At 41.5% G+C, this 24,633-nt stretch overlaps 1 protein-coding gene across 1 annotated transcript in view; it reads left to right on the top strand.

The window, feature by feature from the left end:
• Positions 1-4,942: 4,942 nt before the first annotated feature.
• The window catches only part of Cdkal1 (CDK5 regulatory subunit associated protein 1 like 1), a 505,752-nt gene continuing 486,061 nt past the window's right edge, over positions 4,943-24,633 (top strand). Inside the window, exons 1-4 of the mRNA XM_021216130.2 lie at positions 4,943-5,029; positions 5,628-5,671; positions 10,877-11,046; positions 15,451-15,563. Coding sequence (XP_021071789.1) covers positions 10,877-11,046; positions 15,451-15,563 — 283 coding nt within the window. The 5' untranslated portion in view covers positions 4,943-5,029; positions 5,628-5,671. The remainder of the gene's footprint in view (positions 5,030-5,627; positions 5,672-10,876; positions 11,047-15,450; positions 15,564-24,633) is intronic.

Here is a 24,633-nt window from a genome sequence, read left to right as displayed (position 1 = left end):
TGGCTGGACTGAAACTCACTATGTAGACCAGGCTGGCCTCGAACTCAGAAATCCGCCTGCCTCTGCCTCCCAAGTGCTGGGATTAAAGGCATGTGCCACCATGCCTGGCATACATTACTGTTAATGAGATCTGTCACATGCCTCTGTTGAGATAGGCCGAGAGGAGCAGACAAAATTTCTTCTGTGGTATTCTTGCCCCCAAATCCTTAACTTGAAGGAAGCTGTGCCAGGAATGGTAGCGTTTACCTTTTAAATCCTCTTGCTTGGAGGTAGAAGTCTATGGATCTGTCTGAGCTTCAGGAAAGCCAAGGCTACATAGCAAGATCCTGCATCAAAGCAAAGCAAAGCAAAGCAAAGCTCAACAAACAAAAAGCAGGAATGTGGTTGTGAGAGCATCAGAGGGCTGTAACTGAGTGGCAATTTACAAACAACTGTACCATTCTTCTTCTAAAGCATCAATCAAGATTAGGGACGATAAGAAAACAAAAGGCTCTCCCAGGATTCGAGCATTGCATCCACAGCAGTTTCCTGGCTGTGGTCACTGTACTTTGGTCGTACGAGGTGTTATTATCTGGGGATGAAGATTATGCATGTATCAGTTACAATATCTGGACAACTTTTCCAGAAGTGTGAAAGGAGCTGGGTTTGATGGTGAGTGTCTTTAATCTGTGGGCATTGGGAGGCAGATGCAGGTCAATCTCTGTGAGTTCAAGGCCAGCCTGGTCAACATGGCAAGTTGTAAGGACAGCCAGGACTGTAGAGAGACTCTGTTTCAAAAAGGAAATAAAAAAAAAAGAAGTTTGAAATAGTTCCCAGATAAAAAGTTGAGAAAATTAAATATAAAAATATTGGGAGAAGTGGTACTGAGGGAGTGTGGGAGGGTGTGTGAGAATAGGGGAGGGTGTGTGGAGAGAGTGTAGAAGGGAGTGGGGGAGGGAATGGGGGAGGGTGTGTGGAGGGAGTGTGGAAGGGAGTGGGGGAGGGGATGGGGGGAGGGTGTGTGGAGGGAGTGGATTTTATCAAAACACAAAATATTCATGTACGAATGAAATTCTCAAACAATAATTAAAAATTATATAAGTGTGTGTGTGTGTGTGTGCATGCCTGCTTGTTGTACCTATGTGGAGGTCAGAAGTCAAAGTACATCTAGAGGCCTAGATGTTATCTCAAGTCATACCATTAAAGAGACCCAGGATTTTTTATTATCCTCAATTTGAATGTCTTTAATATCTGGTGGGAAGGCTATTAGATTTATGCGATTTCTTAAATGCACACCTCTGAGCACTTACTGTAAAAAAAAACCAACCCACCAATTGTGTTGGGGGTGTGAGGAAGATGATTCTCCACCTTTCCTTTGTCCTCCCATCTTTGCTCTACCTACAGTCTCCCCTCCCCCTCATTTCTGTTCAGGGGAATTTCACTCTTCTTCCTGGATGGCCTTGAACTCACTGTGTAGACCAGACTTGCCTTGAACTCACAAGATCCACCTACCTTTGCCTCTGGATTGCTGGGGCTAAGGATTTAGCACTAGCAAGGCAGAGACTGTCAGAGTTATAGCTCTGTGAGTGTGACGCCAGCCTGGTCTACATAACGAATTATAGGCCACCTAGGGCTACACAGCACTAGCAAAAGAAAGAGAAGAAAGACAGAAAGAAAACAATAATATTCTCTCTCTCTCTCTCTCTCTCTCTCTCTCTCTCTCTCTCTCTCTCTCTGTATGTGTGTGTGTGTGTTTGCTTGTCATTTGTGCTTTGCATTCTTTATTTAGATCTCACTTCATCGTAGCCTTGGCTGGACTGAAACTCACTATGTAGACCAGGCTGGCATAGAACTCACAGAAATTCCCTCACCCCTACCTCCCACACATGGGATAAAAGCAGAATGCCACCACGCCTGGCTATATTTATTACGTTTTGTTTGTGTCTGCTGGTATAGATCTGTTACCCTCTTAAGGAGGGAGAGACATTGCTGTGTTTCATTCGCCCAAGCATTTAGAATAGTCCTTAGTATACCGAGTCCATGCAGTAAAGATTACGTAACTCAATTCATGTGAATAAAAGATCTGTCATTACTGTTAGTGTTTACAGCAGTGGGTATTCAACCTGGGGCCTTAGGCATGTGAGAGTCCTAACACTAAGCTGAATTCCTCACAAAACCGAATTTATTCTGTATTGTCATGTACTAGAAGGACAGAGAAAACATCATGTCTCCTGCTGATACTTATAAACCATGAGAGTATTATATAATAGATGTGAGTTATTATTTTAAATCATTGGGAGAATATCTAACAATAAGAGTTTTAATATGTTGAGGTTCAGGCCTTTTATCCTAGCACTTGAGAAGTGAAGGCATGAGGATTAGAACTTTTTAGCTGCACAGTGGATTTGGGGCCAGTAGTCTGGGATACATGAGGGTCTGTCTTAATTAAAAACAAAACCAAAACATCATGATCATCACCATTACTCCCACTGTCACCACCACCACCACCATCATCATCAACAATGACAGAACTTCCTTTGGTTGCAAGAGATAGAAATACATATGGATTTTTTTAAAGGGAAAAATGTAGTGACTTACTTGCTCACACAATTGTAACAACTTAGAAATAAATTCTGCTCTAGATTTACTGGGTAGCAGGGATCTTAAAATTGTCTTTAGAATTTACTGATTTTTTTTTTCTAATCTTTGCTTACCTTGGCTTTTCCTTTGAAAGAGCCTTGGGCAGGTTCTTTTCTTTTCTTTTCTTTTCTTTTCTTTTCTTTTCTTTTCTTTTCTTTTCTTTTCTTTTCTTTTCTTTTCTTCTCTTCTCTTCTCTTCTCTTCTCTTCTCTTCTCTCTCTCTCTCTCTCTCTCTCTCTCTCTCTCTCTCTCTCTCTCATTTTCCTTCTTCCCTCCCTCCCTCTCTTCCTCCCTCCTTCCCTTTTTCCCTCCCTCTCTCCCTCTCTGTCTGTCTGTCCTTTTTGTGGAGCCAGCATCAGATTCTTGCTTATGACAAAAGCCCAGGATTCTGGGCCTGGGTAAGTTACCTGCTCTACGGCAAGGAAATGTGGTGTTCTCATTGCTCTGGCAAGGGTTACAGGTTTCAGGAGCCTGAAAAGAGAAAAATTACTTACACACTTAAAGCCACGCCATTTACGTGAACTGCTAGAGCAAGCGAATAGCTGGTGTCAGAAGTTCAGCACTCCGACCTCTAGTGGCTACTTTATAAGAGGCCCTTCAGCATTCCTCCACAGACTGGAGGTGACTTCATGTCACTGTCTGGCAGCATTTAAGAGCTCCAGTACTTCCCTCTTACCCTATATTTTGAGGCACTCATTCACTAGAGGCAGCCTTTCTTTTGACGTTGCTATAGCAGTCCTCCTGTTTTCCCTTTGTTCACAGTATCACTCTTTCCTGTTGGGTTCATCCACTCTTGGGGGAAAAAAAAATCTTCCTTAAAATTACTGTTGTATGGTTTTCAGCCAGGGGAGCTTTATTCTGTCAAGTAATTTCTTATACCAGATCGATCTTCACAGTTCCTGTATCCACCATTGATTTATATGTGCGCCCCTTGTTTTGAAATTAGAGCTGGATTTTGGTCACAGGCTGTGGAAAGTCAGTGCAATTCACAGCACATTTAATGCCTAATCCCTTCACTTCAAAATTAAGGGCATCTACATTTGTCCCATTCGCCTAAGAAATAGACTTATCTGTCTTAAGTCTGCCGCTATTATGTTCATGCAGTCTCTGCACAAACAATTCATATGCACACACACACACACACACACACACATTGTGTCTCATGAAAAGTTATTGACTGGTTGAAATTCATTAGTACAACCGATAATTGCTAAGGTTATAAACTAAATCTGTTTCTAAATTTTTATAATTTCTGGATTTGTTCTTCCTTTGTCCATTGTTTTTATTATTGCTAACATTTTCCCCTTCAGTTTTCACTACGGAGACAAAAGCAAGCAAGCAAGCAAGCAACAATAACAAACTCAAGGGCAGGAGATGCAGCTTAGTGGTACAGTGCTTGCTTAGCATGCAGAAGTCGCTGGGTCCCAGTACACAGACTGCTAAACCACTCATCCTTCAACAAAAATCTTCATCCCTTTGAAAACATAAAGATTTTATTCCATATTTTTCATATCATTCCTTTCTTTTTGCTTTTTAAATATAAAGTTGTACATTACTGACAAAGTATAAAGGTTTCTTCTTATGTATTCTTATGGAATTATTAAATGAAACCTGACTACCTCGGCTGAATTGTCTCTACAGAAGCAGAAATATAAGCCTACTGCAGTGGGCCACAACAGTAATCCCAGCAGTGGGAGATAGATGCAGGCAGGAGTTTGGTGTTAATTGACTTCTGTTATTCAATAGAGCAACTATTTGTTGTTGTTGTTGTTGTTGTTATTCTTCTCTATAGAAGAGCAGGAAATTAGCTGGGAATGGTGGGGCGTGCTTTTAATCCTAGAGATTTGGAGGTAGAGGCAGGTCGATCTGTGAGTTCGAGGCCAGTTCATTTCATATCCTGAGTGACAGTACAATCAAGGCTTTAGAGAGAGACGCTGTCTCAAAATAGAGATGATAGATAGATAGATAGATAGATAGAGGAGGGAACTGGTAAAATGTAATGAATGTAATGAAAATGATTTACTCCGGGGGTAATTATTCTGGTAAGTACTTAAAGCCTCCAGTCTCTTTTTGTGAATAATGAGTAGTAATAATAAATGGCGAGATGTTTATGTTAATCTCTTAACCGTGCAGGACAAGTTATAAGGTTATAATTTAGCAGAAGTTAGTTGATAAGCCAACCTAATGAGGTAGGAATGTATTTTCACCTTTGTTTGTAGAAAAATGTGCTAATAATTATAGATAGAACCAAACGCAAACTTGAAACAACGATCTGTTTTGACCTCTCCCGGCTACCGTCGCGGAGCATGCGCAAATCAGCCCGGCGGGACACAAGTGTCATGGCGCTCTCCATCTAAAGTCTGTGCAGTTTCCTGGCAGGAGCTGGTGGTTTTTCCTCTCCGTGCGGACAGGTGAAGTTCTGGATCTGTGTATACCAGGGGCAAGTGGATCAGTGCTCAGCGACCGTGGGCCGAGTTGCATTTCCGCAGGTTTTCTCCTTTGGGCCGATCGCCCGCTTCTTCTCGCAGTTTGGAAAAGACTTGGGCGGCTGGCGCGGGGAGGTGGATTCTGGAGCGCTGCCTGGAGAGAGGCCGGCGTGGCGGCAGACGCTGCTGGCTGGCGACGTCAGGGACTTCCAGTCTGCTGGAGCCTGGTTTCCCCTCTCACTTTCCCCGTGAAGGTTCTCGTGCTACGCGATCAGGGCTTCGGGAGATGCGTGGTTTGCCCTGAAGCTGGGCATCCGGGCAGAGGTCGCTTGAGGTGTTGCGCCTCCTTCCTCCCCTTTTCTTTGCTCCTTTGCTTAGAAAACTTTCCCGTGTCATAAGGGATCACTTGTCTCTTATTGGTGATTTAGGCGTTACAGTGCAGGGCAGCAGTTTGAAAAGTGGCTAGATGCTTCATTTTTTTTTTTTTTTTTTTTTTTTTTTTAAGGAAGTTGTAAAGAGGTCTTACACTGGTTTTATGAACTTAGAGGGTACTCGCATTTTCTAATTAATTTTAATTTTCCAGATTCACCTTTCAAGAGGACTTGAGACCAGTTTCAGATAATCAAGGTATTGGTTTATTTTAGTTTTTAATATTTGAGTAATTCGTTCTGCATTAGAATATGAAAAAAGATGTCTTAATTTTTTTAGTAATTAGCCAGTATCATTTTGTGAAAGTTATAGTCTCTATAACTAAATCGGAGAGACATTTTTGTATTTCATACTTAGTTTTTCGTTTTCATTAAGAAGCAGAGACACGCTCTCTTGGCCATCTGTGGCACATCTGCTTGCTTGCATGGCTGTTGCTCAGTCTCTGTCATATCCCACTTCTCTACCTGGCTGTTAAATATGGCTTTCTTTCTTTTTAAAAGTATTCATTTTTACTTTTATGTGCACTGGGATTTTGTCTGCATGTATGTCTTTGTGAGGGTGTCGGATCCTGGAGTTATAGACAGTTAAGAGCTGCCACGTGGGTGCTGGGAATTGAACCCTGGTCCTCTGGAAGAACACTCAGTGCTCTTAACTGCTGAGCCATCTCTCCAACCCCGGCATGGCATTGTTTCTGTACCTCTTCTGGCTGGGTTATTATTATTATTTTTTAATTCCTTGAGACATTGTTTTTATTCCTTGCTAGCCTTGAACTCAATATATAGATCAAACTTGCAAGTGCTGGGATTAAGCGTGTGCACCACCGTGCCAAGCCTGATTCCTGTTTCCTTTCTGTGTGATGTGATTCACTGCTGTTAAACATGGTTACTTGTCTTTGTGATTCTCGTTCGTCTCAGGGAGTGTGAAGCGGTATATCTTTGTGGGTTTGAATGGCCTTCCCCTCATGGCTGACTTTACTGACAGCTCTCTCTGCTTATCAGATACCTGTATATCTTCTTTGGAAGTATGTCTGTACTGATCCCTTCCCTGTATTTTAATTTGGGGTTGCTTGAATTTTTGGGTTCTTTATTTACTCTGATGAGAGGCCCTTATTGTATTCTATGAGTTACTACTGTTTCCTCCCACTGCATGCTCTCTCATGGTCTTCATGTTGTCTTTGATGCATAAGAATTGTTTTGTTTTGTTTTTTTTTTTTTTCTATTTTTTGAGAACAGGTTTCACATAGGCCAGGTTAGCTTCAAATCTGATTTGTATCTGAGACCAGCTTTTAAGTCCTGATTCTCCTGCCTTACGTTCCCAAGTGCTAGCATCGCAAGCCCAGGCCACTGCGCCTGGCCCAAACACTGACTTCGATGAAGTCTGACCTGTTGTTTCCTCTTGTGCTCTTGCTGTCCTAACTAAGAAGCCAGTGTCTAATTGGGAAACTTGATACTTGTGATCTCTGTAAGACTCTTCTAGTAGTAGGTCCTTAAGTTTAGGTCTGTAGCCCCTGTGAGTTAACTTCTGAGTCTGATGTGAGATGGGGCCCCAGCGGCGTTTCCTTGTGGGTGGCTATCTAGTTGTTTTGGTGTCATTTGTTGAGAGGACTGTTCTTTTGCTTTACATTGTTTTTATACACGTTACAGTCACTTGATTCAGTGACGTCTATTTGGCATGCCCTCTAAGTCAGTCTTTATGAAATAATAACTCTAGAACAGTAGATATCAAAGTTCTTGGAGGGTCTGTTGGACCTGAGATTTGTATCTGTGAGAAGATTTCCAGAGAGGTTTAGCTGATGAAGGAATTTGTGTCCCGAATGTGGGCTGTGCTTTTAGACTGAATGAAAAAGTGTAAACGGAGAGAACCTGCTGAGCATGAGCACTCCTCCCTCCCTCCTGACTGTTGGTGCAGTGTGATGAGCCACCTAGTGCCATCAGAACTTCTTTGCCTGGATGGACTGTAGCTTTTAAAATTATGAGCCAAAATCACCACCTTTTTTTGCTGGTAGTTTGTCACAGCAACAGGAAAAGTAACTGAGACAGAGGTAGCCAGACCTGTATTTTGTTAGATGGGGCTGCCTACGGTGAAAAAACAATTACTGAGAAGCCGCAGGTGTTTTATGCACCTTAGATAAACAATGAGCGAAGTACACACATGTTTGCTCTTACTGAGTATATGTTCTAATAGAAGGAGAGTAAAGAGCACCTGGGCAGGGGATTACATGCTTCTGTTAAAAAAGAATCAAAAGCCAATGTAAACAACATCAGCAACACAAACAAGATTAGGGAAGGGTGATAGGATGTATGGGGATGGAGCAAGGGGCCTGCGACTCTTGCAAGTTGTCCTCTGAGCTTGAGACACAACTGTCTGCAGTACCAAGCCTGTGCTCTGACACATATCATACACATAATAAATAAAATATTTAAAAGAGATGGCTTGGGTCATGAATATCATATGTGCGGGAATGGTGACAAGCAGAGTTTCAGTATACTGTGCTTTGGGAGACACCAACAGACTTTTAATGGTGGATTGGATTTAGGGAAAATGCAAAAAGGAGCCTGGGATAATTTTATGGTTTTGGGTGTAAGCATATTGGATGCCTTTAAAGGAAAAAGGGGAAGCTGTGAGGTGATCTGACCAGAAAGGGAGAGGACCAACTTGGGAAGTTTGATTTGCCATTCAAGCGTTGATGTGCCATAGGCAGTTGCACATCTTACTGTGAAGTCCAGGGGAAGACAGCTGGTCATATAAGCACAGGGCTAGGACTTCAAGGACTTGGAGTGAGGAAATCACTGGGCAGACTGTAGAGAAGGAATTCCTGTAATGGAGCCATGGGCTGTTCCAGGGTTGAGAAGGTGTCTTGATGGGCAACAAGCCAAAGACATGAGGGGTAGCTCATGTGCTAAGAGGCCTAGGAGAGTGTGATACCCTGATGCCCATGGGAAATTGCTTCAAATGGGTGTTTGGTTGTGTCATGTGATGCAAATTGTGTAATTGTCTCATAATTGTGACCAAGAATCAGTCATGGTATATCATTGTATGCCATTGAAAGGTCAGTGAATGTACAGTTTCTTTCCCGCACTTCTTCACAGTCCAAGCCTGTGCATTTTCGATCAGTAAGAAGCAGAGTTTCCTAAATGTGTTCAAACTGTCATTTTTTTTCCACCGACAGATAGTGCATGTAAATGGAACCTATGTGGGAAAGGCCAACCTGTACCTTAATGGCTGAGTTGGTGAACCCTTGTTTCTAGGAGACGAATGCCCAACCCAAAAGATGTTAGTTAGACTCCAGAGGGAGGTTACTGGCTCTGATGAGTGAGCCGAGTAGGGTTGCACCTCAGCTGCTCAATGCAGTCGTTATGTCTGCACCTCTTGCTAGGCTTCATTCCTTAGGTAGGTGGCTTTTTTGGCCTGGCACAAATTTCACCAAGTTGGCCTGTTACTCCAACAGTAGAGAAGCTGTCTCTACTGTCAGTTGTTGTATAAAGGTCTTTTCTGGCTGGATTGTCTTGTGACTGACTCTGAACAAATCACCGGCTAGGAAAAGGAAGGATCGATGTACTCATCACCATAACAGTTTTTAGGATGGGTGTTTGGCTCACTTCTTTTTTCCTTTTACTGATGATAGATATATAAGTGGCTGAGATTTAAATAGAGGTTTGAATTATGATGTACACGCTGTTAAAGTTTTAAAGCAAACATTGCAAATTTCAGGCACAAAAAATAGGCCTGGTAGGAAGCCACTCTGTTATTTGGATGATGTGAGCAGAAAGATGGGAATCCTATAGAAGAACAAAAAGGGAGTTCATCAGACAGGCTTGAAGACACATGAATACATAGCAGTGGTTCTCAACCTTCCTAATGCTCAGCCCTTTAGTACAGTTCCTCATGGTGTGGTGACCCATAACCATAAAATTACTTTCAGTGCTGCTTTATAAACTGTAACTTTGCTATTGTTATGAATTGTAATGTAAATAACTGTTTTTTGATGGTCTTAGGTGACCCCTGTGAAGCTATTTGACCCTCCCATCCCCAAAGGGGTCATGACCTACAGGTTGAGAACTGTCTTCTCACTGGTTCAGATAAGTTAGTGAGGAAAGTTAATAGGTAATAGATGCCATAGTATGCCTGGGCCTAGACTCTCTTTTTACTGCTGAGCTTCAACCCCAATTTATTACTTCTTTCTTTGAGGATATTTTATTTTATATATATGAATATTTTGCATGCATGTACATATGTACACCACATATATGCCTGGTACCCTGGGGGTTCAGAAAAGGGCATCAAATTCTCTGGAACTGGAATCATAGATGGTATTGAGTCACCATGTGGGTGCTGGGAACAGAACCCAGGTCCTCTGCAAGAGCAACCAGGTCTTCTGCAAGAGCCACAGGCGTTCTTATCTGCTAAACCATCTCCATCCCCTTCTCTAAGACTTTTATCATGATGGCATGTTGGATCTTGTCAAAGGCTTTTTGTACATCTGTTGAGATAATCATGAGGTTTTTTCATCTTTAAGTTCATTTATGTGATTTATTGGCTTAATATATGCTGAACCGTCTCTACATCTCTGGGATACAGCTCATTTAATGTTTTTGATATATACCTGTGTTTGGTTTGTAAACATTTTATTCATGATTTTAACATTAGTGTTTGTCAGGGGTATTGGCTGGTAGTTTTCTTTCTTTCTTTCTTTCTTTCTTTCTTTCTTTCTTTCTTTCTTTCTTTCTTTCTTTTTAATGTGTATGTCTTTATTTTGTTTTGATATTAGAGTAATACTTTGTAGTTGTTTACCAATACTAGTTTTGATTGGCATAGCTGTCCTATGTGTGTGTGTGTGCACGTGAATGACTCACCATTTTTATATGTATATGAGCGTTTTTACCTGTATGTATTTATGTGCACCAAAAACGTGCCTGGTGCCCAAGGATGTCAGAAGAAGGTGCCAGATCCCCTGAACTGGACTTAAGATGGTATTGAGCCTCCATGTGGGTACTGGAACTGAACCCTGGACTTCTATAAACTCAGCAAGTTCTCTTAGCTGCTGAGCCACCTCTCGAGCCCCACCAATCACTAATTCCTTGTCACAGCACTGGAGGCCTTGGTGGACAGTGGCCTCAGCAGCAGTGACTGATGGGAATTGCTGGCTTTCTGTTTCCTTTCTCTTGAAAAGACCCTGTCCTACTTTCCCTCCATAGTATTAGTTATGACATTTTCAGTTCAGTCATGGGGTGTTCTATATCTGCAGGACTTGCATGGTTGTTTCCTTGGCTTATCTATGTCTTCTGTGGACTTAGGTTTCAGAGTTGATAAGATTAAAGGTTGGTAAGAATTGTTTACCAATTCCATGCTAAGTGGATTTTTATAAACCTCTGCTATTTGTAACTTTTTTCTGTACTATAAAAGATGCCTTCTGCGTCCTGTGATGTAATGCTGGATGACATAGAAGATATCATATCACAGGAAGATTCAAAGCCACAAGACAGACAGTTTTCAAGAAAGCATGTGTTTCCTAAAGTACGAAGGCGGAATACCCAAAAATATTTGCAAGAAGAGCCCAGGCCACCAAGTGACAGGTAAGCGTTCCTCAGAATTACCTTCACTTCCTTCCCAGCAGAGGCTGGCCCTGCTGGCCTACACCATATGTGCAGTAACTCCGGGTATAGGATCTTTGTATTTCTAATAGGAAACACAGAGCTTAAAAAAAATGGAATTGTTTCAAATCTGGCAAGTAATAGGTTAAAAACTCAGAAATTCCTAATTTCCCATACCAAGGGCATGGGGAATTAGGGGAATGCATATGATCAAATTACATTGAAGAGAATTTTCCAAGAATTAATTAAAAACAAAACAAAATACCAGTTTAAATGTTCTTTGAAGGAAGGTGATAGGAAACTAGGAATTGTTTTGATTTGACTATAGTTGGTATAAATCTGTTGTAATTGCAAATTAAAGCTTTGTGATTCCTGTGTGGCAGTAGTGTTTTGGACATGTGCATATTAGTGAGTGCTTAGGGATCACACACAAAGGCACTGGGCACACACACACACACACACACACACACACACCATTGTCCTGTCTATACTTTTGTGGTGGGATTCTAGACAGTAAGAGTCTAACAGGACATTGCAGAAGTGATTGCGCAGCTGTACAGTGTTAGCTTGTAATTGTTTATTTAGGAAACTGTGGGCATGTTTCATGTTTACTTTGTTTAGATGATTGAGCTTTTCAAGGCTGTGCATGTAGAATGTGTTTTAATTAGTGGAGTTTGTCACATTTATTCCAAGCATGTCTTTATTGTCATTTCTGTTTACTTTTAAATTGTTAGGATAGGCTAAGAGAAGGGTCTTTTTATCCTTCTAGATAAATTCTTTAGAAACCTGTGACTGGAGTAATATTAATTTTGGAGTTTTCAAGTTTGGTTATTTTTTTTTTTTTTAAGATTTATTTATTTATTATATGGAAGTACACTGTAGCTGTCTTCAGACACTCCAGAAGAGGGCGCCAGATCTCATTACGGATGGTTGTGAGCCACCATGTGGTTGCTGGGATTTGAACTCAGGTTTGGGTGCTCTTACCTGCTGAGCCATCTCACCAGCCCAAGGTTGTTTTTTTTTTTTTTTTTTTGGTTTTTCGAGACAGGGTTTCTCTGTGTAGCCCTGGCAAGTTTGGTTATTTTTAATCTATAAATTTTAAATGGATAAAGATTGTAACTAGTATTTAAGAGTCTGTGAATGGACAGTTTTTATTTTTATTATTTATTTATTTATTTATTTTCTCTGAGACAGGGTTTCTCTGTGTAGCCCTGGCTGTCCTGGAACTCACTCTGTAGACCAGGCTGGCCTTGAACTCAGAAATCCGCCTGCCTCTGCCTCCCAAGTGCTGGGATTAAAGGCATGTGCCACCACCGTCCAGCTGTTTTTATTCTTCGTATGTTTTCTGTGTTGTATATTGTGTAAATGTTCATGAGAGTGTACAGGTACCTGTGTGTGTGTGTGTGTGTGTGTATGTATGTGTACATACTACAGGTCAGATTAGGAATCTTCCTTGATTGCTTTCCACCTTAGTTCTTGGGACAGGGACTGTCACTGAAGCTGGAGCTGTTGATTCTGCTAGGCTGGCTGGCCTGTTTGTTAGTGATTTTTCTGTCTTCTCCCTGACAGGCACTGGGGTTACATATGCCTGCTGCTCCACCTGACTTTTTTCTGGGTGCTGACTTTTTTCCAGTACCTCCAGGTCATGTCCTCATGGTGTCACCGTCTCCTCAGCCCTTATTTCTTATTTTGGGTGTGACTGCTGCCACTGCCATTTTTGGTGTGACCGTTTGTGTGTCTCTTTCTAAAAGCTGCATCAGTCATTAGTGGTATGGTGAGTAGGACTTAAAACTACAATCCACAGAAGACCTTTTTCTGTAGCTTGGTCCACAGATGACCCTGAGCTTCCTGCTTCTCTCTCCTAAGTGCTGGGATTACAGGTGTATGCCACCTGGCTTGAAAGGACATTTTTAAAATTTGTGTTTAAAATGTTTTAAAAAATTACATCTGATTTACTTACGATGTATGAGCATGCATGAGCGCATGCTGAAGCATGTGAGTGAGGGTCAGAAGTCAGCTTGTAGGAGTCGGTTCTCTAATGTGGATCTCGGGGTTGAACTCAGGTCATCAGGAGTGGGTGCAGGCACCTTGACCCACTAAGCCTTCTCATGGAGCCAAAAGGATATTATTTATTTACTTTTAACATCATTTTCACCTTTTATTGAAAATAGATTTTTTTCAACGTAATATATTCTGATTAGGATCTCTCTTTCCTCTACTCCTCCCAGCTCCTACCCATCCCCCTCCCATCTAGAGCCACCCCTTCTCTGCCTCTCTCAGAAAACAAACAGACCCGTAGAATAGGGAACAAAATATCCATGGAAGGAGTTACAGAGACAAAGTTTGGAGCTAAGACGAAAGGATGGATCATCCAGAGACTGCCCCACCCGGGGATCCATCCAATCATCAGCCACCAAATCTAGATACTAATGCTCATGCCAGCAAAATTCTGCTGAAGGGACCCTGATATTGCGGCCTCTTGTGAGGCTATGCCAGTGCCTGGCAAACACAGAAGTGGATGCCCACAGTCAGCTATTGAATGGAACATAGGGCCCCCAATGGAGGAGCTAGAGAAAGTACCCAAGGAGCTGAAGGGGGCTGCAACCCTATAGGTGGAACAACAATATGAACTAACCAGTACCCCCAGAGCTCGTGTCTCTAGCTGCATATGTAGCAGAAGATGGCCTAGTTGGCCATCATTGGGAATAGAGGCCCCTTGGTCTTGCAAACTTTATATGCCCCAGTACTGGGGAACGCCAGGGCCAAGAAGTGGGAGTGGGTGGGTAGGGGAGCAGGGTGGGGGGAGGGTATAGGGGACTTTCGGGATAGCATTTGAAATATAAATGAAGAAAATATCTAATAAAAAATTGAAAAATAAAACAAACAATAAAATATGTAATAAGGTAAAAAAAGGCATTGACCTATGACTATAGTGTCATTTTATTGCTACATTTGTTTGGCTTTACCCTAGTGTCTGGCCTATCTAGTCTGGTCCAACATTGTTGGGGATGTGTTCCATCTCATGGAGTGGGCCATAAATCCAATCCGATATTGGCTGGTTTGTCTCACAAGCCTTATGCTACTGTTGCACTAGTGCAATGATTCTCTGTGTTCCTAATGATGTGACCCTTTCATACAGTTCCTTATGTTGTGGTGACCCTCAATTACAGAATTACTGCGTGGCTACTTCATAACTGTAACCCTGTTATAGTTATGAACTGTACTGTAAATATCCGATATGTAGGCTATCTGATATGCGACCCCCAAAGGGGTCACGGCCAGCGGGTTGAGAAGCACTGCACTGGTGCGTCTGGTATAGAGGTCACCATTGTCGGTCTGGGTTAGTATTTACTCTCTCCTTTAGTAGTCTGCAGAGTACATTCCAGTAGTGTCACCATTTATTTAGTCGGTAGTGGCGAAGGCTCTCGGTAGGCAACAACTGGACTTCTCCATGTACAGTGAGATGTGTAGCTGTTGTCTTCAGCAGTAGGGCCTTACCATAAGCATATGGGGAGAAATCTGCAGTCTTGTCAACAGCCTGGGTTGTTTTGGGGTTCCCATGGGACCCTTTGACCAACAACTCAATTAGAGGTAACCTATTTCTAGTCCTGGCATTTGGTGACAAGAGATGCAAAAGGACATTGTATAAATACAGAGACTCTTCTGTGACTCCATGGTTATTTTACCTAGATTTTAGTTTTAAAACACTTTACTTATTATTGTGTCTGTATGCAGAATGGGTTTTTATTTCTGCAATGGAACCCCATGACCAAGAAGCACGCTGGGAGGAGAGGGGTTATTCAGCTTACACTTACTTCACAGCACTTTTTTTTTTTTTTTGGTTTTTTCGAGACAGGGTTTCTCTGTGTAGTCCTGGCTGTCCTGGCCTCTCTTAGTAGACCAGACTGGCCTCGAACTCAGAAATTCGCTTGTCTCTGCCTCCCAAGTGCTAGGATTAAAGGTGTGCACTACCACTGCCCGGCACAGCACTTTCTTCATTGAAGGACATCAGGACAGGAACTCAAACAGGGCAGGATCGTTGAGGTAGAAGCTGGTGCAGAAGCCATGGAAAGATGCTGCTTACTGGCTCTCTCCCAATGGCATGCTCAGCCTTCTTTCTTATAGAACCCAGGACCACCAGCCCAGGGATGGCACCACCCACAACAAGCTGGGTGACAAGTGCATTTACTCGCCGATCTAGCTCACTGACCCTTATTTTAGAGTTTTTTTCCCAACAGCAAATTTTAAAATAATTTGATGCATTCTGTAACTAGGTTGTGAATTAATTCATTTGTTTTTGTGTAATATGCCCTAAAATCATCTAGTGGCTTTTATCTTAAAAATCACTTACAGATACTCACTTTGTTTTAATTGATTACTTAACAGCACTATTCCAGGCATACAGAAAATTTGGATACGAACATGGGGCTGCTCACATAATAATTCAGATGGAGAATACATGGCTGGACAGCTTGCTGCCTATGGCTATAAAATTACAGGTAATGAGATCCATAATGTATTTTATTGATTATATTTCAGAGTTGCAGATTTTTGGAGACAGGTAGTCTAGCCCCAGCAATTTAAGGGAATTTTAGAGTAATTTAATGATGTGAAGGTAGAGCACTGATAGCTACTATGTATTATTAAATAACTGGTTACATCTTTCTTGACTTCTATTGTATTTTTGTTTGTTTATATTACATTATTTGTGCGTGTATATGCGGGGTGGGGCTGGGAGGGGACACACATGCTCAGTGGTGTGCATGTGGCGGTCAGGAGACAGTTGCAGGAGAGGAGACCTCTCTTTCTCCTGTGAGGGGTCCTTGGGGCAGGCTTGAGGACAGGTGCCTTTGCTCACTGAGCCATCTCACCTGCCTGGTTATTTTAAAATAACCTTAAAACCTTTTGTATTTTGAAGTGAAACAATAGGAAATTCAAATAGGGCCAAAGGAGGGCATTAGATGGTCTGAGTTTGGAGTAACAGTCAGTGAGAGCTGCTTCGTGGTGTCAGGACTTAAACTGGGGTCCTCTGCAAGAGCACCATGGCCTGAAGGGTTGAGACATATATCTAGTCCCACTTTTAGCAATTTTATTTTATTTTTATGACACTTTATTTTATGTATAGCGGTGCCCTTTACACATTAAATAACATAAGAGAATGATTATTTTTTTTGGGCAGAGTTTCACTGTGTAGCTCCGGCTGGGCTGGAACTTGTTATGTCAACTGGTTGGCCTTGAATTCACAGCATTGATCCTTCTGCCTCTCTTGGGATTAAGACATATACCACCTTGACCAGTCTAGCTTCATATTTCCTGGGTGTTTGTGCACTTATGTGGGTTGCACTTGCGTGGGTTCTGGAGATCCAGAGTGTTAACTTGTGGAGGAAGTACTTTGTACCCTGAGATAGCTCCACAGCCCTCCTTGTTTTCCTTTTTAACTGAGTTCACTGAGTCTTTACCTCTGCTAAACATATCCTTTGTCTTGAGCTATATTTCCCCAACTCTCTGTAGGACTCAAGTTTAGACCTGAAACATAATTTGCATGGTTTCTGGATTACTGATGTCAGGTGTTTTGATTATTGTGGATTAGCGGGATTTTATTAAAATTATTAATTTAAATTGTTTTTGTTAATTAAGTATGGGCCTAAAATAACAATGAATATAACATAGGTGTAAAATTTAGATTTCATGTACTGAATACAGGGATTGTTGGAAAGAAGTCAAGATTTCATAATAGCTACTTGTAGACATTTTACTATTTGCTGAAGAAACCTGATTTGGGTTAAGATACTTGGGATTGCTGTTTGTAACTCAGAGTCCGGTACATGATAATTCTGCAGGAAAACTTAAGATTTGGAGTGAAGGAAAAGATTCATCGTTTAAAAAAATATTGTTCTGAGACAGGGATTCAGATTCCCCAAGTAGCTGAGGATGGCTTTGCATTTCTGCTCCTCCGTGTGGTTTTGTGCTGGGCCGGAACCCAGGGCAGGAGCACGCTAGGCAGGCAGGCAGGCCACCTGTGGAGGAGATCCCATGGAGATGGGTGTGTTTTTCGTAACAAACACCACTCAGAACAAAGTTAGTATCAAGAAGAGTGGGAGATGATAGAATTAAATGGGAAGGTGGCAAGTAGGTAAACTTCCTTCATGGGAACTAGTGCTTTAAAAGGATATGGTGTGGCTGGGCTGGCGTGTGCACTTGGGGACTGAGGCAGGAGGACTGCCAGTTGTAGGTAGTGTAGTGGGACACTGTCTCAGAAGCAAGTGGAAATGTGATGTGAGCACCTGCGTCCCAGGAGCACGTTCCTCCCGGAAGCAGTCTGTAGGCTGACCTCTCCTATAGGAAGGAAGGCTCTGGTTGTTGTTTCTGTTGAAGAGCTTGCCAAGTTATCTCCAGTGCCTTCACTTGTGGTAAACTGTCATGTCTTCTCACGTGACGGGTTAGAAGCAAGCGACCTGTGGGTAAGATTTGGGGCATGCCAGAGAAGAGTGCTGTTTTAGTTAGCAGTAGACATTTCATCTTTTATTTTTTCTTACTCTATAGCCCAGGCTGGCCTTAAACTCACAGGAACACTCCTTCTGCCTGGGCTTCCTTAGTGAGTACTGGGATTTTTGGTAGGTACATTTCTGTTTGTCATAATTGGTTCTGGGAACTCTTGAAGAGTAGCAGCAGTTCTTGTTTATTTATTTATCTTAACACACTGTCTCACTGTCTCTTTCCTCTGTGAGGACCAGGCTGGCCTCGCTCATAGAGCAGCCTTCTTATGCTTTCTGGGTCTCTTCCCTCATAAGCATTTCTGTCAAAACATTCATTACAGCTGGGCACGCAGTTCTAGTAAAATACGGCCTGGCTTCCCTAGATGGGTCCTGCATTCAGAACAGTTAGGTTAATGTGTAGTTATGCCTGCTGTTCATGGGTATTGCATGTGCATTATGGTTTGTGGGAAAGTCCAGCCCCTGGTTGAGGCCTCATAGGCACATTCGGGGACTGTGTGCTTGTGCACTATCTTATGGAAGTCAGAAGTGGGTGTTTGTCTTGGGTGTCCTAGTTTCAGAGAGCTTAAACCTTGCTAGGCTTTACATTCTTGATGGTTTCTTTGTATTTTTGTGTATACCTTATTCAATTGCAAGTATGCTGTGAGCATACTGTGTATTCATGGGTAGAGTACTAGGAACTTGTGGAGATAAAAAAAGGAAGAATCTTTATATTCTTGCTTAAATCTTAGAGGTTGTCTTGGGCAATGCTTATTTATAATTATAATGGATTCTTTCTTTCTCTTTTAATAATAGAGAAAAGTAGGATCTGCTGTAGTTAAAAACTTTTATAATCTGTATTTTAGAAATACTGAGGCATTTTGTGTTTGATTTGAGGAACTGTCTATGTGAAGCTCGGTGTAGGGAGACAGCACAGTGGACTGATCCAGGTGTGTATAGTACTCCTGGGCTTTGGCCACTCAACGTGAAGTATCTTTAACTTGTGTGCCTGAGGTCAGTTTCATGTATTTGATTCATGTATGGAGAGTTTTATATAAGAAATGCATCCAAGGATCACATTACTGATTAGAAGATCATTAAAATGAAATTTTTAGCTTGTGTTGATGTTGACAGAAGTAATGCTTGTTACATAAAGTTACTTAAAAACAGCATTGACAGCAAATGTTGCCTGGTTATCTCCATTTTTCTTTGCTGGCTTGTGCTCATGTCACTTCACATGAACATACCAAGCTTACTTAGATGATAAATTATGTAAAGACACAGAGCAAGCTGGGTGTGGCTATGCGTGTCTTTAGTCCCGGCACTCCTAAGAGGGTTACTTTTTTTTTTTTTTTTTTCAAATATTGAAAAGAGGTAGAAGCAAGTGGACCTCTGAGACCAGCCTGGTCTCCACAGTCAGTTCTCACAGCACAGCACAGCACAGTGCAGCGCAGCACAGCACAGCGCAGCACAGCGCACCTTACCGCACCACACCTCACTGCACCGCTCCTCACCGCACCACACCGCACCACACCACACCACACCTCACCGCACCGCACCACACCACACCTCATCACACCACACCACTCCTCACCACACCACACCGCACCTCACCACACCACACCACAGCAAACCAAGAAAATGACACACACACACAAATAGACTGTGTGAAAATCTGTAAAAGCAGAAGGCTTCTGCTGGTCCAGTATACAGTGAAGTGAAAAATGTGACACATGTTCCCTCTGCTTAGCCTAGTCATCAGTGTGAGGATTTTGTACAGGTTTGTAGGAAGGGGAGCTGACCTGGCGAGAAGCTAGTGCATGCAAAATGTTTCCATGGGACTTGGAAGTAACAGGCGATTTAACTGGCATGAAGCCATCTCGTGCTTTCAAATATGATTGAGGCTGGAGAGGGAAGACTCATGGAAGCATGAAGACACACGGAGAAGGATACTACTAGGTAGTTTGTATTACAGCTCACATTGAGATTCATGTGGATTTGCACTGCCTTGTGTGTTTGCCTCATGCTGTGTGGTCTCTTTGAGTTGGTGTTTTAAGAGCCAATCAGTGTTGAAATCCACTATTGATGATACCTTGCTTGTTGTCCAACATAAAAACCATTCTCTCATAGGACTCTTACGTGTGGCCCTTCTGAGGAGCTTTTTACTTTTGAGAGGGAGGGAGGGAGGGAGGGAGGGTGGGTGTTGGCACATTGGCAGTGTATTTCCATGCAGAGTTGAGAATTGAACTTCTTTCTTATATTTTGGGTAGCCATGTCCACTGAGAACTACTTGCTCAATTTCTCCCTCCTTAATTATAAACAGAGTCCATAGAAACTCCATAGAAACACAAGAAGAGAAGCTTTGACTTTTGAATTCTTGATACTGTGTAGAAATTCAGTGTAAGCCTGTTGTGGTGGTATAGACTTACCGTCCCAGCACTGGGAGGCAGAGGCAAGTGGAGCTCTGTGAGTTCGAGGACAGCCAGAGCTACATAGTGAGTCCCTGCAAAAACAAAACAAAACAAAGAAAGAACAATAATGAAAAGTGAAACTCAATGGGAAACATTACTCCCTTATCTTTGTATAGTCTGCTAACTTACTTGTCTCATATATCTCTTTGTTCTATCTTATCATCAGGATCATTTACATATATATAGTATAGTGCACTGTATAAAATACTCATTTTTCTGATGCTAATTTAAAAATATCTAAGATATTCTGACATCAAGTTTTTTACTTTGTTAGATTGTATGTATTAGTAATAAATATTTATAATGAGGTACTCAATTGTGTGTTGAGTAGTGTAATAAACAAAAATAAAGATTTCTCTGATTTCTCTGCAGAGATTTTATTTGTAGCCAAAGGTGATGCCTTGGTAAACTTGGAGCTCTCCTGGAACTCCAGTGCAAATGATAGACACTCTGGTTGGGAGTGGTTTAAGTTGTGGAAGATGATACCAGATGCATCCCTCACCCCCTTTTTATGCAAAGTAATTTTTTCTTGCTTTTAATTGAAAAGATTTAAAACACAACAAAACCCAGGTATTCTGATTATGTTTCTCCTACTCCCAGCTCCTCCCTGATTTCCCCACTTCTTCACTCACCCAGATTCCACCCTTTGTCATTAGGATACAAAGAGGCAATAAGTAAATAAATAAAATAAAAAATACAAACAAACCAGACTAGGATAGAACAAACAAACAAACAAGCAAGCAAACCACAGGAGAAGAGTCTAAAATTTAGCTCAAGGAACATAAAATGCAGAGACACACATCTCACACACAGAGAAATTCCATAAAAACACAAAATGGGAGATCATTTATATACGCATGCACGCAGGCAAAGGACATGTAAGGTTAAAAAAACAGCCCTGAAAAAAACATTATGAGACAGAGAACCTCCAAAACTGCTATTGAATTTGTTTTGTGTTGGCCATCTACTGGGTGTGAATGAGGCCTAGCGCTAAGATTAGTGATAGACTCCATTGGGTCAAATGTTTTCCTTCTGAGCAGTTAGCCATTGGAGAGCTTCTGGGCTAGGGGACGGGCCCTGCTGGGACCCCCCTGGCTGTGAGTGCAGTTGTGAGTCTCTGTTTATTCTCATCTACAGCTGATGCTGACTGAGGAAGATGCTAATCTATGAATATAGCAGAATGTCATTAAGTGTTGTTTTATTATTATTTTTCTTTAGCAGAACAGTAGTATTTGGTTCTCCTATGTCCCTGTCCAAGTTCTTGGCCACATGAGCAGAATCAGAGACAGGTTCATCTCACGGAGTGGGACTCAGATCTAATCAGACATTACTTGGTTTGTCCTACAAGTCTCCTGCCATTATTGCATTAGCACATTTTGCATGTAGAGCACCATTGTAGATCAAAGAGTTTGTTGTTGAGTTGGTGTCTGCCTTTCTCCTTTGGTAGCATGCAGAATGTCTTCTGGTTCTGTGACTGTTTAGTCAGTAGGAATGGAGGCTCTAGGTAGGCAAAGCTGGACTCCTCCACGTGCAGGGAGCTGTTGTCTTCCGCAGTAGGGCTTTGCTCTAAGCTTGTGGAGAGCAATGTATAGTTCTGTGGTCTTGGCAGTGACCTGCATTGGGGTTCCTATGGCCAACAACTTGATTGTATATAACTCCAAGAATAATTTTTAAAAGAGAAAAATTGCAGTGAATAGACATAATGTCCTAAATAAAACTAAAGACTTTAGTGAAAGTCATTAGAGTATGTATATATGTGTTTGCATGTGCGTGTTAATAATAACTGCATCACTTGGAGGGATTTTTATTATATAAAGCCATTTATATAATAGGGCATCACAGTGTTGCAATTTGAAAGGCCATTGGTATATTTAATTAATTGGATGCTATGCACAGTTCTCTGTGGCCGCAAGGGACAAATGTATCTGAGAAGTATAGCAGGACTGTTGTGTCACCAGCACTGGGCGGCCCACTGCAGAAGGAGAGCACTGTGGTAGCGTGCTGCCTAGCTCTGCTGAAATACCATGGCCAGTATTTTCCTATTAAAATAAAAATATTAAGCATCCTACATATAATTTACTGTTTGCCAATACATTTTGCCTGATTTACTCTAAGATCTTGCATGAAAGTTGTTGAGAAAAAAAATGGCTTCTTATAAAGAGTTATACTTTATATTATAAAAACTAGTGAGTATTCTCTATTCACATTTCTATAATCTATGATCTCTGTATTAAATATTTTGTTGAAATTTTGAAGTTCTTGGGCTGGGGAGATAATTTACTTGTGTGGTGCACAGGACTGAGATTCAGCTCTGTTATCTACTAACAACAGACAAAGACATGAGCAAAACCAACATCCAAACCAAACAGAGCCAACACCCAGGGAAGAACTGGGCTTTGGTGACCCCAGCTCTGGGGAGGCAGCTCTGGGTCTCTTGCCATGCTTGCTTGGCAAGGCCTAGGCCAGTGAGAGGCTCTCCACTTGCCTCCACATGCATCCTCACACATTTGCATTTGCATATATATACTCCTACATGTACACACATGAGAATTTCCCCCATATTTGGCTTCTTAGGAAGTGCCCAAACTCATTTTGGACATAATTCTAAGCAGCCCTGATTTGTCCTATACTGTGTTATCTGTACAAACCAAGGAATGTGGGCCTTTCCTGTGTCCTTTGTACTCCGAGCAATATTTTCCTTATGTTTAAATAATCTTAAATGATTGAGGAGAATGTTTGCTTTCTTGAAGGATTAGTTGGAAAATCTGCTTTGGTTTCCTGAATTTGAATGATTGATTAGAATCTTCATTTTTTTGTGTTTTGTTTTTTTAAGACAGGGTTTCTCTCTGAATCTTCACAATTTTTAAAGGAGTAAGTGAATTTTCTAGTTCTTGGTTCTGTGTCCTCGTTCTGAATGCGCTTATCATACGTCTAAAATGAATGGCCAGCAATGGTTAGAACTTCCATGCTAGTGAATCATTTGATACAGATTGAAAACCTGCTTTCCCAATTTTCCCACTATTAAAATTGTGATGCCGTTACCATTCTCCTGTTTCTCCTGTGAACTTGCAGATTGTTCTTCATGCCGTTAACGTTTGACCTAAACTTCAGCTTTGGGTAGCTTGTGAGCAGTAAAGCCGGCCATATACTGTTTTCATGAATAAACTTGATTGAATGGGGAACTGAATCAGGAGACCGAGGCTTTAAAAAAATTCTGGCCTGCTACACTGTGTTCTACCTACAACATGTTAGAGGTTTTATGAGACAAATAAAACACATATTCATGTACTTTCAGAAATCTGATAACTATTTAATTGCTTAATAGTTCAGATTATGCTTAGAAATATTGTACAGTGTTTTTGAGTAATTTATGTAGAAATAGCCTGCGTTTAAATTGTAGTTTTCTTTCTTAAGGAAATGAGTAAATGACAAATTACCACGAAAGCATCATTTAAAACATACTTAATTTTTTATTTTTATTTTTTTATTGCCTTCTTTCATTTTGGGTCTAAAACTTTCAGGGACATCAGTAGTTGAGCATGTTCAACACTGGCCTTCAGAAGGTTTGTGTTAAAGATAAGATGTGTTTCTAGCTCTTGAACAGCAGATGGCAGTATTGCATCGTGTGATCACTTAGTGGTGTTATGACCCCTGAACATGAATTTTGTGTTACAAATGATCATCTAATAAAATGATTAGAAGTCATTAAGTTACCTAACATTTAATTTTTCTCTGCTTTTTTCTATTTTTAACAGTATTTATATAAGAACTTGGCAAATTGACCTTTTCAGAGGCCATGTGAGCTCTTGTTAATCTGAGATGCAGTGCACAGCAAATCAGATGTGTGGTTATCCAGTGATGGGCTGACAGCTCCAGCTGGTCTTGGTCGCTTTCACTGCTCGTCCTGGCGTCTGGTTGTGGCTTTCCGTAGGAATATATTAAGGTGGGATTTTTGAATCTAAGGAAAAACTATTTGTTACTTTATGACTCTATTACTTTCAGGCTTACTAAAAACAGTGGCATGGGTCCATCTCGAGTGCCTCATGACTTCTCAGACCTGGTTATTAAACAGGGTTAGGAAACGGTAAAGCAGAGGGGGCTGAACTCTGCACTTGGACGTTACCCTCTGACTTGACGTGGGGTTGATGTAAGAGGGGCCCAGAATTTTGGAACAGGTTTATATATACTCTTTGGTGTGTATTATATTTGAGGGCTTTCTGAGTGGTGGTAATTGTGCTTTAACATTGTTTTCATGAACCTGATCATCTTAGACCCTACTCTCCATAAGCCACAACGCTGTGGTACCACTGCTGTTTAGTATATTTCTGCTTGCTGAAATAGTGACTTCTTAGCCAGTCCCCACCTAAGTGTGATTCATCCATTTTTCCTTTCCTTTCCTTTGGTGAAGTCTTTCCATCTTACTCAGCTTGGACATTTCAGAGATACTTGCTCAGCAAATCAGAGCTGAAGAACCCTTTTAACACTCACACTGTAAAATAAGGGTAAAATCAGGTAATATCTTCTATTAGCCTAATTGCTAGCTAGCTCTCACTCCCTCTCCCTCTCCCTCTCCCTCTCCCTCTCCCTCTCCCTCTCTTTCTCTGCCTTCCACTTGATAGTGAGAC

The sequence above is a fragment of the Mus pahari genome, chromosome 16 (genome assembly GCF_900095145.1).
Source record: "Mus pahari chromosome 16, PAHARI_EIJ_v1.1, whole genome shotgun sequence".
NCBI classification, from domain to species: Eukaryota; Metazoa; Chordata; class Mammalia; order Rodentia; family Muridae; genus Mus; species Mus pahari.
This window is presented reverse-complemented; position numbering and strand designations above follow the sequence as displayed.